The following is a 20,160-nucleotide window of genomic DNA, read 5'->3' on the forward strand; positions in this document are numbered from 1 at the left end:
TACATTTTAGGGGTATGCCACTGTAACATCCGGAAGAATTTTAGTGATGAAGAAAGGTTTCTCTGAAAATAAATAACAACCATTTCCATTAGTTGAAAGCCAACTCCAATGTGGAGAACAGTGTTTATACATTTATTGTGAAACCTGTTCACTGTTCAGCATTTACAAAAGCCAAAAAGCACAACTGTAGCTTGTCCAAATTCAATAACTGTACAGATTTAAAGTGACATAAATTATTCATCTTTTGACATGTGATACAAGAGAAATATGCAGAACAGAAAAATAAAATGTAACTTTAAAACTCAAGCAAATTCTTCTGCATGGAATTTGGTAGGGCTGGGCTATTTTTGTTTGGATCCATGAACAATCGACCAAGCTTAAAAGCACCTGTAGACAGACATTGCACCATGAGGGGTTGCTTGAGTATGTTACTGTTGTCTAAAAAAACATGTCCATTGCCTTAAAGCTCAGTCTCTGTCCTTGTGTGTGTTTCCTGAAAGGTTTTAGCTTCTTAATCATGAAAATTTACCGTGTGAAACATTAGCCGACTCAAAAACATGAGACAATTCATAAGTTTTGTTATATTTTAAGTCGTTTTAGCTCCAGCTGACAGTCCATAAATCTGTCTCATCAGTCAATATTGCAAGGCTTCAATGACCTTGGCCTTTTCTATTTCGTGCAGTAGTTGTCACATGACCATCGTTGGTGGAATTTGGTTTCCACAAACAAGCAGCCGAGTGTGAGAGGCATAGGAGCTGAGAAGCAGAGTATAGAGGTCCTTCTGTCTTTGAGGCACAAATACATTCCTGCAGCATTTCAATCACAAGACATTTCTAATGTAGTCATGGGGTTCAGAAGCCAGCTGGAAATGAACAGAGTAAAGCCCAGTCAACAGATGGTCAATTATGCATGTGGAATGTACACTGGGTGGGTCACATTGAGCAAACAGAAAGTTTGTGCTGTGACCTCAGACCAATGCATCCTGACCTAAGGTGCATGACTACTGGGGATTGGGAATGAGGGGTGGCTAAAGATTCCTGGGAGTCCATGATGTTTTCATTAAATTGAGGTAAAGCAGGGAGAACATGAAAGTGTAAATAAAATATTCTCAGCCACTTGGTTACTCTAGCTGTTGTGCTGTAGAAACTCTATGAAACGATCAACAGTGATGTTATAGAGTTTTTTTTTTCCAAAAGTGGTGGGTGTCTAGAACATGCTTTCAGGGGTGGTGATGAAGGCAGAGATGAGTGTGGCGATTCAGATGCATTTAAATAGGCACATGGATACGGAGGGATACAGCACAGTGGCGCAGTGCCAGAGACCCGGGTTCGATCCTGACTATGGGTGTTGTCTGTACGGAGTATGTATGTTCTCCCTGTGACCGCATGGGCTTTCTCCAGGTGCTCCAGTTTCCTTCCACAGACATACAGGTTTGTGGTGAATTGGCTTTGGTAAAATTGTAAATGACCCCTCGTGTGTAAGATCCCTAGTGTGTAGGGTAGTACGACTGTACAGGATGATCACTATGAACTTACTGGGCTGAAGGGCCTGTTTCTGCACTAACTCAAGATAAAGTCTAAAGGATCATATCCAGGCAAATTAGATTAGTTTTTCTTAACATATTCAGCACAGACATTATTGGCCAGACTGTTCTATGTTCCAAGGGGGCTAAGGCGTGTATAGTTGATCAAATGTGAACAAGTATGTTCAAGTAAAGTTGGCTATGGAGTCAAGTGCAATAACTAGGATAAATGCCAATTATGATTTCAATATTAAAGAAGCTTTTGTGTAATCACTGTAACCTGAAACCATGCTGCCTTATTATTGAAAGTGTGGATTGTAAAGGCTTTTGATTAAGAAAGTAGGGAGGCATTTCTATTTGATAGAAACAGCCAGTAAATGAAAAGCTTAGATTTAAGATAAATGTAAATGCCATGACTTTCAAATTAAATACACCAGGCTGTTAAAAGCAATTTCATAAAGTATGTATCAAATTAACTTTGAAAGTTAAAGGGAAATTTTGTGGAGTATTGAGGGCAGAGGGAGTGCAACAAATTAAATAGATCTTAAACTGAATGGTCTTTTGTAAGTTCCCATGTTTCAATAAGACAGGAATCTATAATCTAGATATTTGAGAAATCTTTGGTTCGGAAGTGAGGATGGTGTATAATGTGGGTACATCTTTAACTAAATTAAATTAAGAATTCCCAGCCCTAAAGTTTAAACATATTTCAAACACAATTCATGTAAACATGATACTTTTAGCAACAAAGCAACAATTCCAAAGATATGAACAGCAATCCACAGACCTGATAAATCATTTTACATTACTGTACAAGTACTGCATAGATTTTAGTTATTAACATATTTGGTCCAAGGTAATTTACAAAACTCATTTAGTATGCTTTAAACCCCCCCCCCCCCTGGATTTATTTTGAGTCAAACCTTGTCAATCTCTCCTCGTCCTGTCCACCCTTCCCTTTCTACCCTCCATCCTCAGCAGTAATATTGAGCAGTTTGTTTTAAAGGAGAAACTTGTAGGGCTGCTCAGTTGCCCGTGATTGAGATTAATGGGAGTCGATACATGGGCAATGTTCTCCATGCATAAGGAATAGTATGGTACATGCCTGAAAGTACTTGCCCAGCCTAGAGGTAAGGTAGTGATGAGAAATGAAAGGGTCAAAGCCTAGAGGTAAGGTAGTGATGAGAAATGAAAGGGTCAAATGGAAATCTTGCCCTCCATTGGGAGTTTCCTCAGAAGTCACTATTGCTATCATGCCTTAAGAAATCAAAGTTTATCCACAGTGATAATTAGCTGGAAGAATAAAGGTTCCATTTTTACATAAATATTGAAAATCACAATTGTAAAGTGCAAATGGGACTTAATGAGAGTGGGATTAAATCACACAGCCTTTGGTAACAATTTATGGTTTCCTCTCCCTCTTCTCCTGAGAATCAGTACAAAAAAAATCGCGATCATGGTCCCAGTAAACATTTGTTCCCAAGGAGGCTTTCTCCTTCCTGTAAATCTCAAACCAGAGGGCCTGGATTTTGCTGGTAACAACAGCATATTTAAGTGTCTTTAAAGAAAAGCTGCCCACAATTAAAAGTTCATAAGTTATAGGAGCAGAATTAAGCCATTTGGCCCATCAAGTCTACTCTGCTATTCAATCATTGCTGATTAATCTTTCCATCTTAACCCCATTCTCTTGCCTTCTCCCCATAATCCCTGACACCCGTACTATTAAAGATCCTGTCTATCTCCGCCTTAAAAATATCCATTGACTTTGCCTGCAGCTGTCTGTAGCAATAAATTCCACAGATTCACCACCCTCTGACTAAAGAAATTCCTCCTCATCTCCTTTCTAAAGGTATGTCCTTTTATTTTGAGGCTGTGGCCTCTGGTCCTAAACTCTCCCACTAGGGGAAACATCCTCTCCACTTCCACTCTATCCAGGCCTTTCACTATTTGCAATTACTCTACGATATGTACCATGTGGATTTGGGGCACTTTCCAAAGGTTGCTAGCAGACACCAACATGGGATCAATGGCATCCACATGACCGATGGCATCAAACACACAGAGTAACCATTCACATGAAGATTTCTCAGACACCAAGCCAAGTACTAAATGTTTTTAGTTTGTAGAGAATGTGTTAACATAGGGCTAGTGTGAATGGGTGATGGGTGGTCAGCATGGACTGGATGGGCTGAGGGACCTGGCTCCGTGCTATATCTCTAAACTATAAATCTACACCAGTCATTCCTCTATATTAGTTTCACTGCACTGCAGTTTTGTTAATGAGTCATCTACTTTTTTGCTTTACACACTGCAGTGTCTAGAAGTTATGAAGCAAAGACGCAAAAGTGCAATAGAAAGTTCAGAGAAAGGATCTATGTCTCATAATCAATAAACCCTACACAATACTTTGGACTGGAAATATTTCCGATTTGTCTTGCTCCAAGGGGAATAGGCTCACTGTGTGGATCCTTTCACCCGGATGCACAGAATATGAACCTCACTTGTCTCGAGTCTGCCTTGCAATACTTTAAAAATAAGCTCTACACTTTTGGTTTCCACTTAACACTTGATAATATTTTGTGGTAGCTATTGATATGGAGTTGATCAAAACAATCTTGATTAAAAAAACAGAGACCTGCAAAGTAGACTAGATAAGTGGGTGGCACAGTAGTAGACCTGCTGCCTTACAGTGCCAGAGACCCAGGTTCAATCCTGACTACGAGTGCTGTCTGTACAGTCTCCCATGGGTTTTCTCCGGGTGCTCTGGTTTCCTCCCACATTGCAAAGAAGTCCAGGCTTGTAGGTTAATTTGCTTTGGTAAAAATTGTAAAAATGTCCTCGTGTGTTGGATAATGCTAGTGTGCAGGTGATCACTGGCTGGTGCAGATGCAGTGGGCCGAAGTGGCCTGTTCCCGCGCTGTATCTCTAAAGTCTAAAGGATGACTTTGAAGGCAATTTCATGGCTTTCGTAGACTGGCTCCAATCACTGTGCAACAATGCCAGTGAAAGTAGTTAGAGGAAGTCATGTGTTAGCTCACTTCAAGGGCAAGCCAAGATATCTGCCCCGTGGCCATGCCAACATACTTCCCTCAATCACTACCTGTAGTTCATACATTCAAATGTGTAAAAATTCATTAAATAATAATGAGCACTTTGAAGTAAATCAAAGCCCAGGAAACAGGACACTCTGGGAGATTGTAAGGTGCTTTCCAAAATGCACATTTTACTTTTAGAGCCTGCTATTCAGACTCCACCTTGGCCAACATGTCCAGTTCTGATCCAGTGACACCAAGAGGCATTTAATTCCCAAAGGCGATGCAGGGAAACGAACCAAGACATTGTCCTATTGTCAACGATTAAGATGGTGGCTTAAGGAAACTTATGCTCTACAGCCTGAAAATGTCATGAAAAGCTGACCTCACAGAGGTGCTACTGGGCCAGCAAAATAAATAAAGTGAATTAAACTGGGACAAAGGGACATATGGGAAGTTCTTTAAAACTAGTGTTGAGTAGGATCACGGAGAGCGCTACATCGTGTTAAACTAGCTCAAGTTAAATTGACTTCCTCCCCCATGTTATTCATCATTGGCTTAGGTGACTATATCAGACCCCAAAAGTTTGGATCACTCCTCAGACTAAATCTTTGATTAAAAAGGACTTCTTCGCCTTTCATAGAATACACCCCACACATGTTGTGTTGTAATTATAAATAACTTCAAGTGCCACCATCCAATTCAGTGTCTCACATTAGCAGAGGAATTTCCTTGCATTAATCTCAGAGGACTGGATGTTGGGATCTGCAAATACCACCCGCATAGTTCTGACCAACACTGCAGAGAAGCATTGAATGCAACATCACAGAGAGGTCCGGCCGTACTCTCTGTCCGAATTGTTGCAGAAACCTGCTTCCATCCTGGATCTTCGCCAGTGTTTGGTGCTTGATGCGAAAGGCAACGTGGCCAAGGCTCCTCTTTATGTTTTCTTCGTGTTGACCTTGTGTCGCTCTTTGCGCAGATGTGCTTCGATCTCGTGCCGGAAGACCAGCATTCCCAGCTGTCCATGTGAAGCCTCGTTCATGGCCTTGGACTGCATGCACATGCGATACTGCTCGGGGGTCAGCTCGTCCACGCACCGCTTCTCGTGCCACAGGTGGAAGAGTCCGCGGACTGGCGTCCGAACCACTATCAGATCGCTGTGGAGGTACTTGCGGTAGAGGTGAACGTCCTCACCTCCCCAGCCTTTTATGTCCAAGTCAAAGCCACCTACAAGAATAGATGATCCAAATGTTCAATCATTATGTGATCAAGTGAAAGCAAGAAAGGTTTGCACGGCTTACACGAATCCTCAGACAACAAACCTGAGCGTTAGGTTATAGCAAGGCAAGGAAATCTATTACGACGAAATGGGCAGAGATATGGAAATATGTTTTTCAGGGGAACTTTGCTTTTTAGGCCAAACATCCAAGCATCCAATTATTCAATGGCTGTTTCTTAATACTTTACCCAACAAAATTTATCTTTAAAATTTGAAACAACTAAACATTCCTAGACTTTTGTGTGAAAGCAACTTCCAGATTACTCCTAGCCCAACATCTTTCAAAATATTTCCAGACTTTGATCTGAATGTTATGCGCCCTTATTCTAGATTGCCACAGCAGAACAGGCATGTAGTTATGCAGGGAATGGAGGGATATGGATCACATGCATGCAGAGGAGATTAGTTTACCTTGGCATTAGATTTGGCATGGACATTGTGGGTGAAGTGCCTGTTCCTGTGCTGTAATGTTCTATGGTATCAATAGTTTCTCTGTATCTACCTTAATGAATCGTTTTGTTATTTTAAGCAATTCCATTGAATGTCAAAGACAAACACCTAGTTTATCTAAATGGTCCTCATAATTTAATCCTTTAAAGTGTCGGCATCCTTCTACTGAATATATAATCACCCTTTTCAGGGTCCATATCGATGGTTTAATTAATCAATCATGATTGTCTGGAATCAATATGGAGTTTTGTTATTTCCTCAATTCTCAATCCCCTCTCTTGTCTGGCAGAGGGTACAGAAGCTTGAAAGCATGCACCACCAGACTCAGGAACAGATTTTTTCCTAATTATCAGACTTTTGAATGGTTCTTCCATAAGCTGGGGTACAGTCCGACTCACTTCTGCTCCATTCCACATAACAAAAGCTTGTTACTGTACCTCTCGGTACACCCGACAATAAACTACGCTAAATTGCGGACATTGGACTTTGTCTCTGGAACAGGTGCACTACAATGCTGAAAACTATATTCAGCACTGTATTTGGTTGAATTTAGTTTATTATCACATGTATATTGAAAAGCTTCTGTTGCGTGCTAACTAGTCAGGGGAAAGACTATATATGATCACAATCGAGCCATCCACAGTGTAGTTACATGATAAAGGGAATAATGATTAGTGCAAGATGAAGTCCAGTAAAGTCCGATTAAAGATAGTCTGAAGGTCTCCAGCGAGGTAAATAATACCTTAGGACTGCTCTCTAGTTGTGGTAGAAGGGTTCAGATGCCTGATAACAGCTGGGAAGATACTGTCCCTGCACCTTTCCCTTTGCTCTATTTGTACTTGTGTTTGGATTGATTGTATTTATGTACAGTATTATCTGATTGTTTGAAGAGCATGCAAAACAAAGCCTTTCAGTGGACCTCGGTACACGTGACAATAATAAACCTAAAGCTATATTGTGAATACTCCTGCGAAGAGGTTTGATTCTCAAATCATTTGTAGGCAATTATATGGCCAATGCCATTTCCTCTCACATACTGTGGCTTGTGTAATGTTTCCTTCCTCTCCAACACTTACACCAGAATTGATCAGGAAATTGAGTTTTTAAATAAACAGTAAGAGGGAGAAATTTCAATGGGTACATCATGCACGGCCCAAAAAATCCCACTCTTATTATTATTTTTCATATTTCAGATACAGCGCGGAAACAGGCCTTTTCGGCCCACCAAGTCTGCGCCGCCCAGTGATCCCCGCACATTAACACTATCCTACACACACTAGGGACAATTTTTACATTTACCCAGTCAATTAACCTACATACCTGTTGTACGTCTTTGGAGTGTGGGAGGAAACCGAAGATCTCGTAGAAAACCCACGCAGGTCACGGGGAGAATGTACAAACTCCTTACAGTACAGCACCCGTAGTCAGGATCGAACCCGAGTCTCCGGCGCTGCATTCGCTGTAAAGCAGCAACTCTACCGTTGCGCCACCGTGCCGCCAAGTCTTTAACATATCATAATGGTTCATTTCCCGTATGGTCAAGTAGCAACATTCATGTTTCGGAGTTAGAAAGTCATGGGTGCAAAGCCCACTCTGAGGTTCTGCATACAACTTTATGGCTGAGGGTGCAGTGCTGGGAGAGTGCACCACTGTTTAGGGCCCAGAAATAGAGAACTGCAGATACTGGTTTACAAAACAAACAAAGTGCTGGAGTAACTCAGCAGGTATGGCGACATCTTTGGTGAACTTTGGTAGGTGACGTTTTAGGTCGGGACACTCCTTCAAACTGATTAAGGTGGGGGGAGGGTGGGGCAGGACAAAATCAGGCAAGTAATAGAAAGATAGAAATGATGGGGGGTGAGAGGGTTGACAGGCAGATGGCTGGACAAAGGGCAGAGATGAAAAAACAGAAAGTGGGACACCAAAGGATTGAAGAGTTGCAGATTGTGAAGCAATCCTCAAAGTGTCGCTATATAAATGCAGATGCCTTAAGTTTTCATTGAGCAGTAAGCCCAATCTACTTTGAAACTCTGAGGGGAAAGTAGAAAAGTATAGAGAGACTCCAAACCTCTTAATTTGTTGATCTGCTCTCAGTAGAGATCCTCACAAACCTATTCACAACATTCTGTCAGGGCAGTCCAAACCACTCAAGGCCATATCCATCACTACAGCAACAATGCAGTAGGTGGCAGTCTTGATACTAGTTGAAGAACAGATTTCTTGTGCAGACACTTTTCTGAAAGGAAGCCATTGATGCATTCATTCACTTACCGATATTGATGAAGTCTGATCTGTACTGGCAGGTCATTCCAAAGCCAAAATCTCTCCAGAAGCCAGAATCCTTTTTAATCACCTTTAACAAAATGAAAGAAGGCAATTCATTATTATTTCGCTTGTTTAACAGCTTCATCTTCTTCACCCTTTCAGGATGCCAGAAATGTAAATTGTGCCTTTCCACTAATAAAGTCTAAAATCTAACAAGATGGCACAGTGGCACATCTGCTGCCTCACAGCGCCAGAGACCCAGGTTCAAACCTGACCTCAAGTGTTTGCATGTTCTCCCTGTGACCGCGTGGGTTTATTCCCACATCCCAAGATGTGCGGGTTTGTAGGTTAAACAGCTTCTAAATTGCTCCCAGCGTGTGTAGGGAGTGGATGGGAAAGTGGGACAACATAGAACTAGTGTGAACGGGTGATCGCCATGGACTCAGTAGGACAAAGGGCTTGTTTTCATGCTTTATTTCTAAACTAAACCTAAATTGGAATTATGTATAGGATGTGTAGGAAAGTACTGCAGGTGCTATTGCCAGCCCTAATTTGTTCTGACCTTTTCTTGCCTCCAGTTTATTTAACCCCCTCCCCCCACCTTTACTTTCAGTCTGAAGAAGGGTTCCGACCCAAAACCTCACCTTTTCGCCAGAGATGCTGCCTGACACACTCAGTTACTCCAACATTTTGTGTCTATCTTTGGAATTACATCATCGGACAAAGTCATTCATCCGATCATAACCGCAGAAGAATGAGTGTGTCCATTTAGGACCGAGCTGTTAAGAAATCTCCTGCCCCAGAAAAGTTGGGAATCATTGTCATTCTCTCTTTGAAGAGAGTCCTGGTTTCTGAGGAGTTTCACTGAAGGAATTTGATGCTTAAGCTACATTAGGGAAGACCAGATTCAATGACTCCATTCATTACTATGGAGGGCAAATTTCCAAGAAAGATAGGCAAGCTCAGGTCATTTAGATTTCTTTTAATTTTAATTTAATTGTCAGGAATACATTCATGCTGTGATAGCTAATTCTTTGATAGCAGTGGATTGGAGATCAGGCAAGGAAGTGATGTTAAGGTCAACAATTAGATCAGCTACGATCTGACTCAATGGTCCACCCCTGCTCTTAGTCAGATGTTATTGGAAAACATACCTTTAGACTTTAGACGTTTAGAGATACAATGTGGAAACAGACCCTTCGGCCCACTGAGTCCGCCAACTAGCATAAACTAGTACTATACTACACACTAGGAACAATTCACAATAGCTAATTAACCTATAAACCTGTAAGGCTTTGGAGTGTGGGAGGAAATCGGAGCACCCAGAGAAAACCCACGTGATCACAGGGACAACGTACAAACTCCATACAGACAGCACCCGTAGTCAGAACGGAACTCAGGTCTCTGGCACTGTAAGGCAGCAACTCAACAGCTGTGCCATTTTGCTGCCCTAATGCACTGATACAAGAAATACATCAAGCCCCTTACAACCGCTTCATCATTCAGCAATAGTGTAGAGGATCCTCTCCATTGTCTATTCTGCCAACCAATCTCCACCCAATGGGACTCAAACATCTAAGACTAGGACCTTATTCGTTGGAGCGCAGGAGGTTGCGGGTGATCTTATCAAGGTGTCTAAAATCATGAGAGGAACAGATGGGGTGAATGCACAGAGTCTTTTACCTAAAGTAGGGGAATCAAGAACCAAAGGGCATAGTTTTAAGGTGAAAGGGGAAAGCAGCAGCAGTAGCAGCAGCAGCAATCAGCAGTAGCAGCAATCAGCAGTAGCAGCAGCAGCAACAAGCAGTAGCAGCAGCAGCAGCAGCAACAAGCAGCACCTAGCTGTGTTGCTTGGGAAGTAGTGTGTGGGGATTGTGTGGGGATAGTAAGGAGTAAGACCTGTGTGATCTCCCGGACTAGTTTCGATCGCCTAGCTTGGGGTCGGAGAGGAATTTCCCGGATTTTTTCCCAAATTGGCCTGGGTTTTTTATCCGGTTTTTCGCCTCTCCCAGGAGATCACTCAGTTCTTTTGGGTGGGCGGTTGGAGCGGTTGGAGTAGCGGCCGGGCGGTAGGTTTAGTAACCGAGCGCGGGGCTTTGTTTGGAGAGTATGACTGCCAGGGCAGTTTTTTGTTCTGGGTGTCAGATGTGGGGAATCTGGGAGTCTGATAGTCTTCCAGACATCCACATCTGCGCCAGGTGTGACGAGATGGGGCTCCTAAGGGACCGTATTAGGAACCTGGAGCGGCAGATTGATGACCTCCGTCTGATCAGGGAGAGTGAGGAGGTTATAGATAGGAGTTACAGGGAGGTGGTCACTCCTAGACCACGGGAGGTAGACAAGTGGGTCACTGTTAGGGGGGGCAAGGAACAGAGGCAGGGACTAGGGAGTACCCCGGTGGCTGTACTCCTTGGAAATAAGTACTCCTGTTTAAGTACTGTTGGGGGGGACAGCCTACCTGGGGGCAACGACGGTGCCCGGGCCTCTGGCAAGGAGTCCGGCCCTGTTGCTCAGAAGGGTAGGGAAAGGAAGAGGAGAGCAGTAGTAATAGGGGACTCTATAGTGAGGGGGTCAGATAGGCGTTTCTGTGGACGCAGTCGGGAGACCCGGATGGTGGTTTGCCTCCCTGGTGCCGGTGTCCGGGATGTGTCTGAGCGTGTCCAGGATATCCTGAAAGGGGAGGGAGAGGAGCCAGAGGTCGTGGTACATATAGGTACCAACAATATAGGTAGGATAAGGGAAGAGGTCCTGAAAGGAGAATTCAGGGGGCTAGGAAGAGTGTTAAAAAAAAGGACTTCCAAAGTAATAATCTCAGGCTTACTGCCTGTGCCACGCGATAGTGAGAATAGGAATGGAGTGAGGTGGAGGATAAATACGTGGCTGAGGAACTGGTGCAGGGAGCAGGGTTTCAAGTTTCTGGATCATTGGGACCTCTTCTGGGGGAAGTATGACCTGTACAAAAAGGACGGGTTGCATCTGAACCCGAGGGGAACCAATATCCTGGCGGGGAGATTTGCTAAAATAACTGCGGAGACTTTAAACTAGTACGGTTGGGGGGAGGGACTCAAACACAGATAGCTAATAGGCAGTGTGTGAGGCAGGAGGCAGAAAAGGGAAACACTCAGACCCAATATGTAGGAGAGAAAGAAGGGAAAAGAAATAAACTGAGAATAAGAAATGATGGGTCCCTTAAATGTGTATATTTTAATGCTAGGAGCATTGTAAGAAAGGTGGATGAGCTTAGAGCCTGGATTGACATCTGGAAGTATGATGTTGTGGCGATCAGTGAAACATGGTTGCAGGAGGGTTGCGATTGGCAATTAAATATTCCAGGATTTCATTGTTTCAGATGTGATAGAATCGGAGGGGCAAGAGGTGGGGGTGTTGCATTGCTTGTCAGGGAGGATATCACAGCAGTGCTTTGGCAGGACAGACTAGAAGGCTCGATTAAGGAGGCTGTTTGGGTGGAACTCAGAAATGAGAAAGGTTTAGCAACACTTATAGGGGTGTATTATAGACCGCCAAATAGGGAACGAGAATTGGAAGAGCAAATATGTAAGGAGATAGCAGATATTAGTAGTAAGCACAGAGTGGTGATTGTGGGTGATTTCAATTTTCCGTATATAGACTGGGAATCACATTCTGTTAAAGGGCTGGATGGTTTGGAGTTTGTAAAATGTGTGCAGGATAGTTTTTTGCAGCAATACGTAGAGGTGCCTACCAGAGAAGGGGCAGTGTTGGACCTCCTGTTAGGAAATGAGATGGGTCAGGTGACGGAGGTATGTGTTGAGGAGCACTTTGGGTCTAGTGATCATAATGCCATTAGTTTCAATATCATTATGGAGAAGGTCAAATCTGGACCAAGGGTTGAGATTTTGGATTGGAGAAAGGCTAATTTTGAGGAGATGAGAAAGGATTTAAAAGGAGTGAAATGGAAATTGTTGTTTTATGAAAAGGATATAATAGAGAAATGGAGGATATTTAAAGGTGAAATTTTGAGAGTACAGAGTCTTTATGTCCCTGTTCGGTGGAAAGGAAAGAATAATAATTTGAAAGAGCCATGGTTTTCCAGGGAAATTGGACACTTGGTTCGGAAAAAGAGGGAGATATACAATAAATATAAGCGGCAGGGAGTAAATGAGGTTCTTGAGGAATATAAAGAATGTAAAAGGAATCTTAAAAAGGAAATTAAAAAAGCGAAAAAAAGATATGAGGCTGCTTTGGCAAGTAATGTAAAAGTAAACCCCAAGGGGTTCTACAGATATGTCAATAGCAAAAGGATAGTGAGGGATAAAATTGGTCCATTAGAGAGTCAGAGTGGACAGCTATGTGCTGAGCCGGAAGAAATGGGGGAGATATTAAACAATTTCTTTTCTTCGGTATTTACCGAGGAGAAGGATATTGAATTATGTGAGGTAAGCGAAACAAGTAGAGTAGTGATGGAAATTAGGAGGATTAAAGAAGAGGAGGTACGGACACTTTTGAAGAATATAAAAGTGGATAAGTCTCCAGGTCCTGATAGGATATTCCCTAGGACATTGAGGGAAGTTAGTGCAGAAATAGCAGGGGCTATGACGGAAATATTTCAAACGTCATTAGAAACAGGGATGGTGCCGGAAGATTGGCGCATTGCGCATGTTGTGCCTTTGTTTAAAAAAGGTTCTAAAAGTAAACCTAGCAATTATAGACCTATTAGTTTGACGTCTGTGGTGGGAAAATTAATGGAAAAGATACTTAGGGACAATATATATAATTATTTGGATAATCAAGGCCTGATTAGAAACAGTCAACATGGATTTGTGCCTGGAAGGTCATGTTTGACTAATCTTCTTGAATTTTTTGAAGAGGTTACCAGGGAAATTGATAAGGGCAAGGCTGTGGATGTTGTCTATATGGACTTCAGTAAGGCATTTGACAAGGTTCCACATGGAAGGTTGATTAAGAAGGTTAAATCGTTGGGTATTAATAGTGAGGTTGCAAGATGGATTCAACAATGGCTGAATGGGAGATACCAGAGGGTAACGGTTGACAATTGTATGTCAGGTTGGAGGCCAGTGTCTAGTGGAGTGCCCCAAGGATCTGTGTTGGGTCCACTGTTGTTTGTCATTTACATTAATGATCTGGATGATGGTGTGGCAAATTGGATTAGTAAATATGCAGATGATACTAAGATAGGTGGAGTAGTTGATAGTGAGGTAGATTTTCAAAGTCTACAGAGAGACTTGGGCCTTTTGGAAGGGTGGGCTGAAAGATGGCAGATGGAGTTTAATGCTGATAAGTGTGAGGTGCTGCATTTTGGTAGGACAAATCAAAATAGGACGTACAGGGTAAATGGTAGGGAATTGAGGAATGCAGTGGAACAGAGGGATCTGGGAATAACTGTGCATTGTTCCCTGAAGGTGGAATCTCATGTGGATAGGGTGGTGAAGAAGGCGTTTGGTATGCTTGCCTTTATAAATCAGAGCATCGAGTATAGAAGTTGGGATGTAATGTTGAAATTGTACAGGGCATTGGTGAGGCCAAATCTGGAGTATGGTGTGCAGTTCTGGTCGCCAAATTATAGGAAGGATGTCGACAAAATGGAGAGGGTACAGAGGAGATTTACTAGAATGTTGCCTGGGTTTCAGCACTTAGGCTACAGAGAGAGGTTGAACAGGTTGGGTCTTTATTCTTTGGAGCGTAGAAGGTTGAGGGGGGACTTGATAGAGGTTTTTAAAATTTTGAGAGGGACGGACAGAGTTGACGTGGGTAGGCTTTTCCCTTTGAGAGTGGGGAAGATTCCAACAAGGGGACATAGCTTCAGAATTGAGGGACAAAGGTTTAGGGGTAACATGAGGGGGAACTTCTTTACTCAGAGGGTTGTGGCTGTATGGAATGGGCTTCCGGTGGAAGTGGTGGAGGCTGGCTCGATTTTATTATTTAAGAGTAAATTGGATAGGTATATGGATAGGAGGGGATTGGAGGGTTATGGTCTGAGTGCAGGTAGATGAGACTAGGTCAGGGAGAATGGTCGGCGTGGACTGGTAGGGCCGGACAGGCCTGTTTCCATGCTGTAGTTGTTATATGTTTTGTTATATGTTAACCCAAGGAGCAACTTTTTCACACGGAGGGTGGTGGGTTTACGGAGTGAGCTGCCACAGGAGGTAGTTGAGGCAGCTGAAAATCTATTGTCCTCAGCCTTGACCTTAATTAATGATTCAATGTCCACAGCTTTCACAAGAACAGAAAGTGGAAGATTTACAAGCCCCTCCATATATAAATTTATTATTCCAAAATTATTAGTCCCTTAACCTAAGAAATTGTTCTTTAATTCTGGATACATCAGCAGGGGGAAACAATCTCTCTAATTTATCAAACACAATTTCCCCTTCAGAAAATCATATTGACATTGTTTATTCATGTTATGATCTTCGAATATCACATTCTTAATGATGGATTCCAGCACTTTACTAACAGTTGATGTCAGACTAGCTGGTCCATAGTTCAACATGTTTTATCCTCATTCCCTTCATAAGCATGTATGTCACATTTGATGGATTCTGTCTGCTGGCATTATATCAGAATCCAGTGAACTTTGGAACACCATCTCCAATGCATTTGCCATCTTTGAGGTAATCTCTTTCAATAAATGGAGCTTCAGTATAAAACATGGTGTTCAGGTCATAGATTCATACAGCATGAAAACTGGCCAAATTGCCCCTGCCAACCAAGATGCCCTACAACGATATTGCATTTATACTCGTCCCACCTGCTCGCATTTTACCCAGATCCCTCTAATCCTTTTCTATCCTTGTACCTGTCCAAATGTCTTTTGAAGTGTCAGGGGTTATGGGGAGAAGACAGGATAATGGGGTTAGGAGGGAGAGATAGATTAGCCATGATTGAATGGTGGAGTAGACTTGATGGGCCGAATGGCTTAATTCTGCTCCTATCACTTAAATGTTGTTATAGTACCTGCCTCAACTGCACTCTCTGGCAGCCCGTTCCATATACCCACCATCCTCTGTGTGAAAACATTGCCCCTCAGTTTCCTATTAAATTTTTCTACTCTCACTGTAAACCTATCTCTTCGGGTTCTTGATTCCCCTACTCAGAGTAAAAAATACTGTGGATTTACCTCATCTATTCCCCTCATGATTTTGTACAGCTCTATAACATCACCCCTCATCCTCTGCACTCCAAGAGTCCTCCTGTATTCCAAAGCCCTAGCCTGCCCAACCTCTTCCTATAGCCCAGGTCCTCAAGTCCTGGCAACATCCTCATAAATCTTCTCTGCACTCTTTCCAGCTTATAACATCTTTCTGTAGCAGCTTAACCAAAACTGAACATAATACTCAAAATTTGGCTTCACCAACATCTTGTACAGATGAGGAGAGGAATTCTTCTCCTCATCTGTACAAGATGTTGGTGAAGCCAAATTTTGGGGAACTACTGAGCTGGAGGTGACACTGCAGAGAGGAGCACAGCTCATAATGGAGGCAGACATACAGCTGGAGCGACTCAGCGGGTCAGGCAGCATCTTTGGTGAAAAGGAATAGGTGACGTTTCGGGTTGAGACCTTTCTTCAGACTAAGAGTCAGAGGAAAGGAAAACGAGAGATATAGAAGGAACATAGGAAAAATGAAAGATATGCAAAAAGCAACCGTGATCAAGGAAAGATGGAGCCCACAATGGTCCATTGTTAGCTGTGGGGAAGGTGATAACAAGTTATACATACAGTGAAACTCAACAGGACGACAGTGAAACTAGTATTATGACTAGGGTGAGGGAAGGACAGAGAGAGAGGGGATGCAAGGGTTACTTGAAGTTAGAGAAATCAATATTCATACCTCCAGGGTGTAAGCTGCCCTAGAAAAATACGAGGTGCTGTTCCTCCAATTTACATTTGGCCTCACTCTGACAATGTAGGAGGCCCAGGACAGAATGGTCGGTGTGGGAAATGGGAAGGGGAGTTAAAGTGTTTGGCAAAACGCCCACCTTAGACGTCGTACTAATTTCATTGTTCCTTTTCTCCAGAGATGCTGCCTGATCCATTGAGTTACTCCAGCTTTTTGTGCCTGTGGTACAAAGCAGCATCTGCACTTCCTTCCCGACACTAATAATGGAGACACATAGGAAACTTGGTCCTAATCTTAAATCTCTGGCTTCATGCAACAACTGGGAAACGGATGTTTCACACTGGCAAAACGGATGTGTGGTAATCTGTGTTAATGGGTCCTCTAATTAGCCTGTTCTCTTCTCAAGTGCCAGTCAAGTTTCATGTGCTGTAAACCTCCCCACACTTACCAGCTGCTGGAGAATGGGTGGAACTGCATCATGATGACCATAAATAATAGCAGGGTTGTACTGACTGAAGAGTACAGGGTAGAAAACCTTCTTTCCTGAAAAACATAATGAAAAGGTAATACTCTCAGAAATTGTCTAGATACCTATTGTTTCATCAATCAAAAGAGGGTCATCTAATTCCACTTTATTCACAGCAGCTCAGACTGGGTAATGACAGCTTATCTTTTGGGGGACAGACTAAAGGACACGATGGAAATGGTGCAAGGAAGGGAAGGAAGGAACCTTCGTGAAGACGAAGTCAAACCCAAAAGGCATAGAAATTAATTAACACCTGGTAATATTAGATAGAGGATGTGGAAATGATATGGAAAGGATATTCCCAGTAATGACAGAGTCTAGAACCAGAGGGTACAGCCTCAGAATAAAAGGACGTACCTTCAGAATGGAAATGAGTGGGAATTTCTTTAGCCAGACGGTGGTGAATCTGTGGAATTCATTGTCACAGACAGCTGTGGAGGTCAAGTTATTTGGTATTTTTATAGCAGAGATTGACAGATTCCTGATTATTAATGGTGGCAAGGATTATGGGGAGAAGGCAGGAGAATGGAGTTAAGAGGGAAAAATAGATCAGCCATGATCGATCGAATGATGGAGTAGACTCGATGGGCTGAATAGCCTAAATCAGTTCCTATATCTTATGAATGAAACAAAAGGCACATTAAGTCAGCATTAGGCACTGGTAAACAGCTGGAAGAGCAAGATCTCAAGAACAAATCCACATCAACATATAAGAGAAGCTGGGGCACTGAGAAAATGGTAGAATTGGAGCGATCTATACTGATCGGAGGGCTTCACTCAAACAAGAATAGAACCATGGTCCTCATCTACAGCTAAAATTGCTCAGTGACAAAGATTTTCAACTAAAATGTCAGGGCAAGGTCTTAGTCATTTCTTAGTCATTTCTGAGTGTGCAAAATGGAGAGCAAAGCAAAAAAAGGCAAGAAAGAGAATGAAAGTTTGTAGGATGGTTCAGTAGTTCTTGGACTCACTCCAAGCTTCTCAATAATAGTCAATGGTGATTTATTGTCACATGTGCAAATACACAGTGAAATTCTTTTTTTGCATAGAGTTCAGTAAAGCATTGCCATACCTAAGCACAATACTCGATTAGCAAACTGTACAGAAATATCCCACTGAGACTGCATGCAAAAGGCATCAGGTTTTGGTGCAGTCCGGTCAAAGCTCTTGGTCTTCTGGTGCGGAGCCTGATCCAGGCGAACCCCATGCTGTAGCAGGGCAGTAATAAGGTGGCCTCTCAGTTATAACTGAACGCTGTTATCAGGCAACTGAACAGTTGCCTGATAACAGGCAATTAACAATTTGAGAGTGGTCCTAAGCTCCCATCTACCTCATTGGAGACCCTCAGACTTTCTTTAATCGGACATTACTGGACTTTATCTTGCATTAAACATTATTCCCTTTATCCTGTGTCCGTACACTGTGGACGGCTCAATCGCAATGATGGATAGTCATTCAGCTGACTGAGTAGCACACAACAAAAAGCTTTTCACTGTACCTCTCTATACCTGTGATAGTAAACTAAATGAAACTTTTTTTGCCAAATGTTAGGAATTCCCAAGAATAAACCATTTTGAAGTGAAGTGGGCACAAGTTTATGTTTATCCTTGATTATTATTCAATTGGCAAATTCCCCAGAAATCTGTGTACTTCCCTTCCACGAAATGGTGTTTACGTTACAGACACTAACTGGATGCACGGAAGGCCGTTTGTAAACTGCTTTATTGAACTGCTGCAGTTTAGTTTGTGTGTTAAAGATACTACCACTGGAGTGTTTAGTTTAATTTATTAATGTCACGTGTACTGAGGTACCGTGTAAAGCTTGTTGTTATGCGTTATCCAGTCAACAAAAAGACTATACATGATTATAATCAAGCCATCCACAGTATACAGATACAGGGTAAAGGGTAAAATGTTATGTGCAAGATAAAGTCCAATAAAGTTTGATTAATAGACACAAAAAGCTGGAGTAACTCAGCGGGACAGGCAGCATCCCTGGAGAGAAGGAATGGGTGACGTTTCGGGTCAAGACCTTCTTTCTCGACCTGAAACATCACCCATTCCTTCTCTCCAGAGATGCTGCCTGTCCCGCTGAGTTACTCCAGCTTTTTGTGTCTATCTTCGGTTTAAACCAGCATCTACATGTCCTTCTTACACAAAGTCCGATTAATGGTAGTTCAAAGGTCTCCAATGGGGTAGATGGAAGGTCGGGGAGGATGGTTCAGTTGCTTGATAACAGCTGGGAAGAAACTGTTCCTGAATCTGGAGGTATGCATTTTCAAACCTCTGGGTCGAAGGGCCTGTTCTTGTGCTGAACTGTTCTAGGTTCAATGTTCCAGTTTTATGAAAGTGAATTCTCACAAAGAATTCCAAAAGTTGCAGTCAATAGACAATAGGATGCAGGAGTAGGCCATTCGGCCCTTCGAGCCAGCGCCGCCATTCAATGTGATCATGGCTGATCATTCTCAATCAGTACCCCGTTCCTGCTTTCTCCCCATACCCCCTGACTCCGCTATCCTTAAGAGCTCTATCTAGCTCTCTCTTGAATGTATTCAGAGAATTGGCCTCCACTGCCCTCTGAGGCAGAGAATTCCACAGATTCACAACTCTCTGACTGAAAAAGTTTTTCCTCATCTCTGTTCTAAATGGCCTACCCCTTATTCTTAAACTGTGGCCCCTGGTTCTGGACTCCCCCAACATTGGGAACATGTTTCCTGCCTCTAACATGTCCAACCCCTTAATAATCTTATACGTTTCGATAAGATCCCCTCTCATCCTTCTAAATTCCAGTGTATACAAACCTAGTCGCTCCAGTCTTTCAACATATGACAGTCCCGCCATTCCGGGAATTAACCTAGTAAACCTACGCTGCACGCCCTCAGTAATGCAAAATACATTGTGTTGCCAGAGAGAGAATAGATTTTCATCTCATTAGGCTGATTGTCATTTGGTACAATGTTTGGAGCTCTCCAATGAGGTGGATGGAAGGTCAGGACCATTCTCTATTTGGTGAGAGGTCAGTTCAGTTGCCTGATAACAGCTGGGAAGAAACAATCTGGAAAGGGAATTCCAGGATTTTGACCCAATGGTGATGAAGAATTGGGGAGGTATTGCCAAGTGCGGACAACATAGGACTGGGAGGAGAACTTGCAAGGGGTGGCATCTCCTGCCATTGTTGTTAAAGTGAAGGAGAATGTGGCTTTGGGAAATACTATTGAAGAGGTCCTGGTGATTCCATCATGGAG

The 20,160-nt window shown here is 42.7% G+C and overlaps 1 protein-coding gene across 4 annotated transcripts in view; it reads right to left on the reverse strand.

The window, feature by feature from the left end:
* Positions 1-20,160, reverse strand: part of csgalnact1a (chondroitin sulfate N-acetylgalactosaminyltransferase 1a) — a 172,102-nt gene that overhangs the window by 8,811 nt on the left and 143,131 nt on the right. For 3 of the 4 annotated variants that reach the window (XM_078403900.1, XM_078403891.1, XM_078403880.1), the window contains exons 6-8: positions 16,838-16,932; positions 8,558-8,639; positions 105-5,784 (exon numbers count right to left, since the gene is read on the reverse strand). In XM_078403900.1, coding sequence (XP_078260026.1) covers positions 5,495-5,784; positions 8,558-8,639; positions 16,838-16,932 — 467 coding nt within the window. In that variant the 3' untranslated portion in view covers positions 105-5,494. Of the gene's footprint in view, positions 1-104; positions 5,785-8,557; positions 8,640-16,837; positions 16,933-20,160 lie in introns of those variants that run through there. The other variant, XM_078403910.1, reaches the window with a different exon arrangement.

The sequence above is a fragment of the Rhinoraja longicauda genome, chromosome 1, assembly GCF_053455715.1.
Source record: "Rhinoraja longicauda isolate Sanriku21f chromosome 1, sRhiLon1.1, whole genome shotgun sequence".
Lineage (NCBI taxonomy): Eukaryota > Metazoa > Chordata > Chondrichthyes > Rajiformes > Arhynchobatidae > Rhinoraja > Rhinoraja longicauda.